General features: G+C 37.2%; 1 protein-coding gene across 2 annotated transcripts in view; it reads right to left on the minus strand.

The window, feature by feature from the left end:
* Positions 1–444: 444 nt before the first annotated feature.
* LOC100635049 (integrator complex subunit 1-like) overlaps positions 445–11572 on the minus strand; it is a 13772-nt gene continuing 2644 nt past the window's right edge. The window contains exons 7-24 of one of the 2 annotated variants that reach the window (XM_019998347.1): positions 8580–8815; positions 8222–8413; positions 7883–8010; positions 6854–7114; positions 6254–6469; positions 5394–5534; positions 3475–5273; positions 3316–3427; positions 3045–3238; positions 2515–2635; positions 2326–2462; positions 2002–2137; positions 1837–1884; positions 1469–1596; positions 1055–1263; positions 938–1008; positions 683–884; positions 445–632 (exon numbers count right to left, since the gene is read on the minus strand). In XM_019998347.1, the coding sequence (XP_019853906.1) occupies positions 514–632; positions 683–884; positions 938–1008; positions 1055–1263; positions 1469–1596; positions 1837–1884; positions 2002–2137; positions 2326–2462; positions 2515–2635; positions 3045–3238; positions 3316–3427; positions 3475–5273; positions 5394–5534; positions 6254–6469; positions 6854–7114; positions 7883–8010; positions 8222–8413; positions 8580–8815 (4450 nt within the window). In that variant the 3' untranslated portion in view covers positions 445–513. Of the gene's footprint in view, positions 633–682; positions 885–937; positions 1009–1054; positions 1264–1468; positions 1688–1730; positions 1885–2001; positions 2138–2325; positions 2463–2514; positions 2636–3044; positions 3239–3315; positions 3428–3474; positions 5274–5393; positions 5535–6253; positions 6470–6853; positions 7115–7882; positions 8011–8221; positions 8414–8579; positions 8816–11572 lie in introns of those variants that run through there. The other variant, XR_002185383.1, reaches the window with a different exon arrangement.

The raw sequence follows: 11572 nt of genomic DNA on the forward strand, positions 1-11572 counted from the left end.
GACAGTCTTTTCAGTAGGATCATCAGAGTAATACCATAGCCCACCCAGCCTATCTCTTCTCTCCAGAGCTACAACAGTGAGCCCTTCTTCCAACATGTACTTGGTAGCTGTAACTCCAGACCATCCTGCTCCAATAACTGTCACATCATGATGCTTTCTCTTACTAGCACTCTCCATTTCCAACCTTTGCCCAACGAGATTGGAATAGATCTACTTCTTCTGGTCTAATCTATTTCTAATACTCCAATACAGGATACCGTATAGCTGGAAATTTTGGAGGGAGTAAAATTTGGCGAATTGCTAAATTTTGGTTATTGGCGGATTAGTGGCCACGTGCCATTGAGCATGCGTATAAAGGCTCAAAATGGCGGTTTTTATTTTGGCGAATGAAACTCTATTCGCCAAATTTTTGTGCTATACGGTATTGCATGAACAACGCCCACATTAATAGATAAAATTAGATATCTTTGCAACAACAAAAATGACAAGAAAAGGTGAGAAAAATAGGTGCTTTTAAACTGCTATATGCAGAGTGAGTGACGAAACAACTTGTTTCAACTCCTGGCCACAGTTGACTGGCGATGCCACAGCATAATGAAACAGACAAGAGAGCAATTGAGATGCTTCTTTACCTAAGAATGACAGATAACCAAAGACGCACTCATTAAGAACTTTTTCTTACCTGATGAGAGAAGTATTATTTCCCCTATGTAAGGTATGGCAGTCATAGATATTAAGTAATTTGGTGAATTTAGCGACGCCATTATTGAGGGTAGTATGTCCGGCAATGAAGATGGATCGTGCCTCAGGTATCGTAAGATGATTTCGTGAGCTATCTTGACACAAGAGATATCAGAGCTCTGAATAACACGACAAAGGACAGGCTAAAAAGGGAAAGATGGAGGAGCCTTAGTCTTTTCACAGTACTGGTACCTACTATGAAGTGATGAAGGATGTCTATTGATCTAAGAGAGCTGTCTTCAAGATCCTTTAAAACTTGTAATACATCTATACCAATGGATGACATTAGATACCAGTACTTTTACTAGCATACCTTCTTGAGTCTGTCCGTATTCTAATTTCCTTAAAAAAGGGAGTACTTGTGTATAAGAGTGACTCTGTGTCAGTAGTGATGACACGGGGGGCGTTCCCTCAATTTCAAGGGATTTCTCGCGGACAAAAGAACCCTTCGATTTGGATGGAAGGACATTTAGAATTTCCTGTAGAACTTTCTTTTGCTTTGGAAAGGCATCTCTTAAACTCCTATGAAAGAAATAAAGATAATACAAGCTGAAAAATGAAAATATTGCAAAGTACATCTCCATCATGATCACCATCATCATGCAACTAAAATGTCATAATGAACTAAAAGTCTCATACACAACAAACAAAGAAAATGAATGGAGTGTGATAAGTAAACACACACACACACGCACACACTAATGAGATTATTGTATGGAAAACATACTCTAAAGTTTCAGAGTGTGAGGAGAGGAACTTTCGTGCTTGATCTCGCGACTGCTGACAGTACTCGGTGAGAAATGACAATACTTTATTAAAGAGACTGTGTGGGACCGAAGCACTGAGGCACTGGTTCTGTGTGAAATACAACAAGTTAAAGCTAAGATGATCTAGTACACCTTCAAAAGTAACTAGAAACCATAATCACACAAAGGAACAATGAATACTAGCAACCATAATTTAATAAAGCAACAATGCACATTAGCTACCTATCCCAAAGGTCTTGTGGCAAACACAGAGGCCATCAAAGAAGTTTCAGGTGACATGCCGTAGTATAGGATTACATGGTAGCCTGGGCTACATGGAGGCACTCACTTTCAAGTAGGACATGAAAGATTCCAAACAAGACTCGAGATCAGCGCTCTACCAAAACAAGATAATACAATAATCATAGACAAATTACACTTGATTGTACATACGTGTAGTAATTAGTATATTTATTAGAGACGTAATGGGGACATACAGAAGAAGGAGAAGTACCTTAGAGAATATTAGCGGCCTCAGCAAATGAAGCAAGTGGAATATATTATTGAAGACAATTTGATGCTGAGAACTGAACTTTCTTGAATTCAAATGAGTCCGGCCTTTCAAAAGGCAACCAAGGAGAGGCAGATGCCTATAAATATTAACTTAGTTCATTAAAATTAAACTGACTGCACGTGTTTTTGTGTACATAATAACTGTCACTAGCCTCCTCCTGCATGTAACCAAAGCTGCCCACAATAAAACTATACTATACTGTACTATACTATGTAATGTAAAGAGGCTATACTGTGTAATAAGTACAGGAGCTACTCCCTTTACCTTAAGATCAGTAATGGGTGGGCAACTGATATCTGTCGACACAATAAACTAGCAGCTGTCATTCTACGGACATTAGAATCAATTTCCGAAGACACGTTGGTCATTGCAGTGAGTAGGTAATGAAGATAGGAGTCCATCTTTATTCAATAAAACAAAGGCATTAGTAATCGACTTCCATTTCTCACTTACCTTGGATGGAAGAGAGAAAGACGAAGGCTCAGAGTAAATCGAATGATTTAGGAATGAGCTAACTGATGGATCACCATAATACAATAGTAATAATAGGTATGGGGCATGACTGGAGCTATGCCTGTTTAATAAACATCAACATAATAATAATAATAATAATAATAATAATAATAGTAATAATAATAACAGAATACACTATTGGGCCACTGTATTGTTTCAGACAACACAGGTGTGGGAGTATATATTACCACAAAAATAATAAACCACAGTTATTTAATAAAGAAACCGACACATGGATCTTAAATGTATCAGCTTTTACAAAAACACACCTACATATACCAAATTACTACTTGTACATGTACATACTTATAGTTAAAGCTACAAAGCACATACAGTACATGTACATGTACATGTACTGTACAAGTACATGCATACTAATAATAGCTTCCACTAGCACAAAACATAATAGTTGGACCACATGATACTAGTGATACTATTCCCTTGAACCATTTAATTCCTCTATAACATACTCTGATATATATCTGGCAACCATTCTAGTTTTATTCCTGGAACAGGTAACCAGTAGTGGTAGGTAGGTTGATGAGAGCAGTGAACAGTGGCTCCTGCCATTATCATGACTTTGTGACATTTCTTTCAAAATGTGCTCGACAATGTTATGCAACTGATTGGTGGAGAGCTCTAACTGATGAATCTCTTCAATTCCCTTTAATATAAAATAAATACAAAAAGTATAACAACAGTTTATCAATCATTATCATTATTATTATTATCAAGCATTACCATGCATAAATTGCTGTCTATGATTGCTTCTTTCTTTACTTTCCCCTGCCAGAGATTAGGCAAGTGCAAACTAGCCCAGAGGAGGTTCAACAACAAAGAAGAACTGACATCTCTACAAAGAAATAAAATAATAATACAAAATATCAAAAAAGAACTCACTTTTCAGGAGGGGTGCTCAATGCCTTGACTAGTGTAGCCTGGAGTGTAGCCAGGGAAACATGATGAAGGAACTTCTCCAGCAAATACACAACATCCTCGGACTGAGAGAAGAGACTAACATGCATTAGAGGAGAAACCAGTACTAATTCAGGATCCATTAGCTCTGCAATATCACAGAGGAGGCCTTTGACTGATGGTACCCTAGCCCTTAGCTTCAATAAGGAGTCTATGAAGTGATCCTGGGATCCGTTGAGTATGGAATAACGAGCAAAGGGAAGCAGCGTCTCTTCTAAATCATGCCCAGGCTGGATGACGATGCCAGGAGATTTGCTAGCGTGAGAGCCTTTGTTGAAAGAGAAGGAAGGGATGTTAAGCGGCTGGGGGGTTAAGAGTGCCACACAAGACCCAAGTATTTGTCTGGGTTTGGAGCCAGAGCCAGTTGCTTTGATGATAGAGAGAGAGGACTCAAGATAAGCTTTAGTGAGAGTAGGGGAGAGCTTAAGGAGTGAGCGAGCTATTAAATGGAACAGATTCCATGAGTATGACTGCTTGAAGACAGGATCGAGAGAAGACGGAGAAATGGAGGACATTTTGTTAATGATAAGACCCAGTACAGATGAGTCTGTTCCTTTAGCATCCAAATAATGATCATCTCTCAGTAAAGACAACAGATACAAAACCAATCTCTGAGCAGCTGGCCCAGATCTAGGGTCATCTGGTGATTCAAAAACAATCGAAACAGCTTCTTCAATACTGAGCAAAGACACAGTAGCAGTAGTAGGACACACAGACATAGGAACCTCCTCATCTTGTGTCCTCTTATTGATAGAGACACTACTAGTAGTAGAGGAATACTTAGGATGCTGCTGCTTCTGCTGCCTGGTCGCTAGGTAAGAGAGAAACTTGTGTCCGCTAGTACAACCACGTATATGCTGCCTCCTCACTTGACCTAGTAGAGATTTAACATCAGGATATAGAACAAAGTCATCATTATCACACATTTGATCTAATGTATAAAGAACAAGGTCCATATTAACTAATGGTACGCCATACAGTGAGAGTAGGTGACACACTTGCTTCTCATTTAGAGTGCTGATGAGTCTACGCGTGAGGTCAGTGTTAGGATTAATGAAGAGAGTCTCTAGTACGTGTCCCTTTGCTAGCTGCTGTGGCTCTCTGGTCCCCATGGAAAGAGCCTGAGCTGGTCTCCCCTGCTCACTGTCTGGTAATAGTGCATTAAAGAGGGACTCCCCTGGGCTGGTCAATGGGCTGCCTGGTGGCATGAGGGAAAGAACTAGAAAAACAGCATCAACGAATTGAGTAACAACGACAATTTCACAATCGTCTGAGAGAGAAGGGAGGGAGAGGATTACAAGATCAGCTTCAGGATAAGATGAAGGCGGTTGAAAGTCTTGTTTCACAGCTGCTTCCAGTGTAATCTGGAACAGGTCCAGGAGAGAGAGGAGGAGTTGGAGAGGAGACTGGGCACTTTGGTAAGCTTTCTTAAAGAAAGGGAACCTTCTAGAGAGAAGGACAGCTAGCTCTGTACCTATTAACGGGAGCCTGTTGTCTCTTGGGGAGTGAGTGGTGATAAAGAGCAGGTAAGACATGAAGAGATGCGTGTTTAGCTCATGACAGCAAGCTTTGAGAACAGACGAGACTAGTTGGGTCGATATGGTCGGAAAAACGCTCAGAGATGGAATGTGATTTAAAAGCCACGAAGAGGAGGGCCTCTCTTCACTTTTAATGTCCATTGATCCTCCTGGAGGAGAGTTTGGAAGGAGGATATCTTGCAATGACTAAGAAAGCAAGAGAGAGAAGAACAAAGAGAGAGAACAAGTTTTTAAAAATAAAATTATACTACCGCATTGCTCTCACACCATTTTACAATCGTTTATAATAGTTAGTACTTTAATTACTTTTAGTGCTAACTGCGAGGAAGATGATGATGTTAGTTTACTAATGAAATACTCCAGTATATCCAGTACACTCTCAGGATTGGATGAACTGAATATTAGTGACCTCAAACGACCGATAATCTGATCGTGTTGATAATGAACCTGCACAAAAAATGATAAATAATTATTACTAAAAGCTTACCAAAAGTAACTATAAAGTTTGTGGCATTTTTATTAAATCAAAAATACACTTATACAAAGCTTCTCCAAATTTGGTGCCATAGCACAGAGTACTCAAAAAAAATGAAAAGCCGAGAATTTGCCATTTTTATATTTTTTCTGATACATATACATGTTCTTATGTTGCGCAAAAAGTTTGGGCTGATTCCAGTCAATTTTAGATTTTTTACGAATTTTAAAAGTTACTCAAAAATCAGGCCAAAGACCCTGTACTATTATAGTACAGGGTCTTTGGCCAAATTTCGCCAAAAATGACTAGGAGAGAATTCTTCACTTTTATAATTTTTTCTGATACATATACATGTTCTTATGTTGTGTAGAAAGTTTGAGCAGATTCCAATCAAAATTGGATTTTTACTGAATTTTTAAAGTTACTCAAAAATCGGGCCAAAGACCCTGTACTATAGTACAGGGTCTTTTGCCAAAAGTGACTAGGAGAGAATTCTTCACTTTTATAATTTTTCTGATACATATACATGTTCTTATGCTGTGTAGAAAGTTTGAGCAGATTCCGATCAAAATTGGATTTTTACTGAATTTTTAAAGTTGCTTCAAAAGCTACATGTTGTCAGCTGATGAAGCACTGATGCCACATGCTCCTTCACTACATCATGTACTATTAGGATGTACTACTCCATCACCTTCTCTTTTGTCCTTTGTCGTCTCTTAAAGTGAGTCCGATGAGATCCAGCTCCATCAGCATCAGAGCCATCATGCTTAGCAGAACTACCGAGGGACCTCTTCTCCTGATAGCTAGTGATGAGGAACTCACACAGACAAGGGACAGGAAGAACATCCAGTGAAGAATGACTCCCATCTATAAGATCTCTCAACCACGACATTGCTTTACTGGTGCCCTACAAATAAAGAGAAAGAGAAATAAATGGAGACACAAAAACAAATAGAAATATTAAGCTTGAGCATAATTGTTTAATTGGGGCGAGCAAAAGCATGATCTACTGTTATTCAAACGTGTAAAATTGCTTTGCTTTCCCATTCATGTAACATCATACAGGACACAATCTATAGCTTGCTTAGGGTCGCCCTTTTAATGTTTTTATTTTTATTTTTATAATAAAATTAAAAATAAATAACAATAAACTAAGAGCTAGATTGATATAATTATGCTAATCTTAGTCAATCGATGGCTCATGCTCACCCCCTCAATGTTTACATTCACCTAGTATTCAATTTAGCAATATACCAATGTAGATATACAAGTGTATAATTTGGGCTCACACCTGTTGCTGTATTATCTCTAGCAGGAAGTCAGGCTGTCTGCACTGACACAGTAACTGGCCTAATCTCAATGAGCCATTGACAGTCTTTATAAGCTCTAGTGCTGAAGAGGGAAGCTTCCTCGCTGGTCCTCTGGGGTCAAGCAACATCACTTGATTCAAGAGGTAACTGTTTGACTCTGTCACTTCAGTTTCAGTTGATGATGAAGATACAGCTAGGTGATTCTCGTATGTCAATATCACCTCTTTCTCTTCTTGGACTATCTAGAGGAAGAAATAAAATGATGCCATTATTCTGTCCAAATAATAATGGCAATTCTAAAAAATACCCCGTACTATTATTATAGCCCATGGTTTTTTCCAAAAATGGCTCCGAAAACATAAAAAATTTTTATTATATTTTTTCATACATATTGATGTCCTTATGCTACGTAGAAAGTTTGAGTTGATTCTGAGCTCAAATTTTTGAGTTACGGCCATTTTGAAAAATGAGCCAATTTTTGAAAATTACCCAAGGCTATAGCCCATGGTTTTTTTTCCAAAAAATGGCCCCAAAATCACCCCCAATTTTTATTACATTTTCTGATACATATTGATGTCCTTACGCTGTGTAGAAAGTTTGAGCCAATTCCGATTAAAATTTCTTGAGTTATGGCCATTTTAAAAAACAAGCAAATTTTTGAAAATTACCCAAGGCTATAGCCCATGGTTTTTTCCAAAAAATGGCCCCAAAATCACCCCCAATTTTTATTACATTTTCTGATACATATTGATGTCCTTACGCTGTGTAGAAAGTTTGAGCCAATTCCGATTAAAATTTCTTGAGTTATGGCCATTTTAAAAAACAAGCAAATTTTTGAAAATTACCCAAGGCTATAGCCCATGGTTTTTTCCAAAAAATGGCCCCAAAATCACCCCAAATTTTATTACATTTTCTGATGCATATTGATGTTTTTATGCAACGTAGAAAGTTTGAGCCAATTCCGATTAAAATTTCTCGAATTATGGCCATTTTAAAAACTACATATGTACCTTCTCTTCTTGTAATGATGATGCTTCTCTGTTGGACTTTGCAATGGTCAGTGAATGTGAATATTCATTAGTCATGACCATTATCATCATAGCCTGCAGCATTGGGTACTCACTCCAAGCTATTGAACCTAAAAATGAATCATTACCACATCAAGCACAAACACAATAAGAAACAGAGCACCGAGAGATGGAAGAAAAATACATTCATTAAGTAAAAGGTAAAATGAGAATTCTTTATACAATGAGAGAGAGAGAGAGATGAAGAATTATAGGGATAAAAAATATATATAAAGAAGAAAAATATAAAGGAAAGTAGAAGCAAAGAGATTGATGCTTTACCAATTGTTTTAGGATTAAAGGCAGCTAGTACAAGGAGAAGGAGCCATCCTTTCCAATACAACTTAGAGATGGCAAGATCGGGAGGTTTGTAAGACTTTGGGAGCATTATGGAGGAGGGAGGACGATAGGCAGTTATATCAAAAATAGCATCAAAGAGCTCTCTCTTATCCAATGATGGAACACGAGGAATATCTAAAGAAAAAAAAACATTCGTGGACTCAAAAATTTGTGCAAATGGCCAGCAAACATTGCTATGTCTTAATTGAGGGATTAAATATTCAAAATTTACAACATTAATAAAAAATTTTGGGCCACAAAACACGATAAACATTAATTCTCTCTTCTCCTCCCTCCTCACCATTAGTATGAACATTGGCTGCTCTAGCAACCAGTTTATCAGTGATATCTAGAGCATCACTCGGGGATAGAGGCAAATCCCTATCCAGGCCTATGACCAGTATTCTCATGAGAGTGTCTCCCTTCAGTGAGCACTCTGTCATCAGTTGAAGAATGGCTCCTCTCTCAGTCTCTGGTGGCCAGTTATCTTTACCGCAATAAGAATCATGAGGCTCCAGGAATAATACCTTACGTAGACTAAAGGATACAATAAATCATTTATTTATCTATATAGATAAATATTTAAAAACGGCAATAATTGAACTAATTTTAGGAATTCATAATAATAGTAAAAATGCTAAAATTACAATGTAGTACAAAACAATAAAAAAAGTGCATGACAGAGACACAAACTTAACTGTACATACAATAATACAATAGCTACATACAATAATACAATAGCTACATACAATAATACAATAGCTACATACAATAATACAACAGCTACATACAATAATACAACAGCTACATACAATAATACAATAGCTACATACAATAATACAATAGCTACATACAATAATACAACAGCTACATACAATAATACAATAGCTACATACAATAATACAATAGCTACATACAATAATACAACAGCTACATACAATAATACAATAGCTACATACAATAATACAATAGCTACATACAATAATACAATAGCTACATACAATAATACAACAGCTACATACAATAATACAACAGCTACATACAATAATACAATAGCTACATACAATAATACAATAGCTACATACAATAATACAATAGCTACATACAATAATACAATAGCTACATACAATAATACAACAGCTACATACAATAATACAATAGCTACATACAATAATACAATAGCTACATACAATAATACAATAGCTACATACAATAATACAACAGCTACATACAATAATACAATAGCTACATACAATAATACAATAGCTACATACAATAATACAACAGCTACATACAATAATACAAGTAGCTACATACAATAATACAACAGCTACATACAATAATACAATAGCTACATACAATAATACAATAGCTACATACAATAATACAATAGCTACATACAATAATACAATAGCTACATACAATAATACAACAGCTACATACAGTATACAAGTAGCTACATACAGTAATAGGGTATTTATTTACCAGGCTTTATAGTCGGAGGGTTGAGGTCTGAGGAAGTTTGGTAGGATGGAGTGGACCCACCAGACAGCATCACGCTGTATCAGACCAAGAGTGTCAAAGAACTGAGCCAGAGACTGAGAATGAGTTTTGTCCCCTTTGTTGTAACTGGAGTAGAGCTCTCTTATACTAGCAGAGACTGAGAGGAGACAAGTAACAGATATGAGATCAGCTAGAGAGGTAGCCATTCGCTCCTAAGGAAAAAGAGAGAGATAAATTACTAGACATTAATTTATTATTAATTTTGTTTTACTCATTTATTTTATTTTTACTTTGTGAGGTTGGTCTAAGGCGCTATACTCCGGTTCCGATCTTTGTTGCATCAGAGAGCGAGCGAACACGCTAAACGGGAAACCCTCACAACGTCTAACAAGCTCTCGTAAGAACCCTCTCAGAGCGCGCAAGAAATCCTCCTTTCGACAAAGAAAATCCTGAAATACAGAACCTAATACCTATAGAGTAGAGAAACGAGAGAGAGAAATAAAATAAAAATAAAATGTACAATGTAGATACTTTCATGGATTCTTCAGGATACTGTTGGACTATGCTGGTCAACACTTGAATGTTGGTCGGTTGACGGACGGTCTGAGATAACTCGTTGTTAACTACTCGTCTTAACACAATACTAATGTAACTTTGGTGGACACTAACAAACTCCCTAAAAGAGAAAGAAAATAAGAACAATGTATTGAAAAAAAAAGCAATTAAAAATAAAAAGAAAAATAAAAGTATAAATTAGCATACAATACTATTATGAAAAATAAGTACATTTTTTCTATAATTGTACTCTGTCCCTTTCCTCTCTATTTGACTCACTTTATGCAAGAGACGTAGTTCTGTGAGAAGAATCTGGTCTTGAGCTTCACATTAAGGAGCGTCTCTAAGACTCTCACATCCTCCGGAGTGTTCTGATGAGAATTAATGGCGACTGTAGAGAGCAACTCTTGTACCTGCTTCACCATCTAAAGAAAGAGAAAGAGAGAGAGAGGGGGGGAGGGAGGGAGAGAGAGAGAGAGAGAGAGAGAGGGAGGGGGGAGAGAGAGAGAAAGAGAGAGAGAGAGAGAGGGAGGGAGGGAGAGAGAGAGAGAGAGGGAGGGAGAGAAAGAGAGAGAGAGAGAGGGAGGGAGGGAGAGAGAGTTATATAGGATATCTAATAAAGTATCCAATACAATACCTTAGAGTTTTGAACCCATTGTTCAAATTTTTCGGCAACAAAGAGTCTTACTTCAGCGAGTCCAGCTGCACTGGTCAGGAACTTGATGTTAGTTCTCAGTATAACGTCTGATGGTTGGAGCCCTCTCTTACCCAGCTGATCCTTTACTAGCTGAACTACATGAGAATGCAACGACCGACAGACTGAGAGGGTAAACCTACAACATTGCACATGCATCAATGAAAAAATGATGATTTTTCAATGTATTTTTACTGTACAAGACAATTTATTATCAAAAGTGTTTTGGCAAATAAATTGTCTGTAAAAAGTAAGTGATAAGTTTATATAGGCCATTTTGAAGTACCAAATGTCATTGAGCAAGCTCAATTAACCCAAAAATGCTTGATTTAATGAGCCACTGATTTGCCAATATCAACTCCCAATTATCTTGTATTACATGTACATGTACATGAGTCTGCAATGTAGAAAAAGGATCAATACTAAATATTGTTTTGATAACGTTAATTATTAAGCCTATACCTTGGTTGTACTGGTATGTTTCCAACTAGTCCACTCAGCTCCTCCATTGTTCCTTCTCCCTCCTCTTGCTGTCCGCTCTC

Source organism: Amphimedon queenslandica, unplaced genomic scaffold (assembly GCF_000090795.2).
Source record: "Amphimedon queenslandica unplaced genomic scaffold, v1.1 AMPQUscaffold_13519, whole genome shotgun sequence".
Taxonomy (NCBI): domain Eukaryota; kingdom Metazoa; phylum Porifera; class Demospongiae; order Haplosclerida; family Niphatidae; genus Amphimedon; species Amphimedon queenslandica.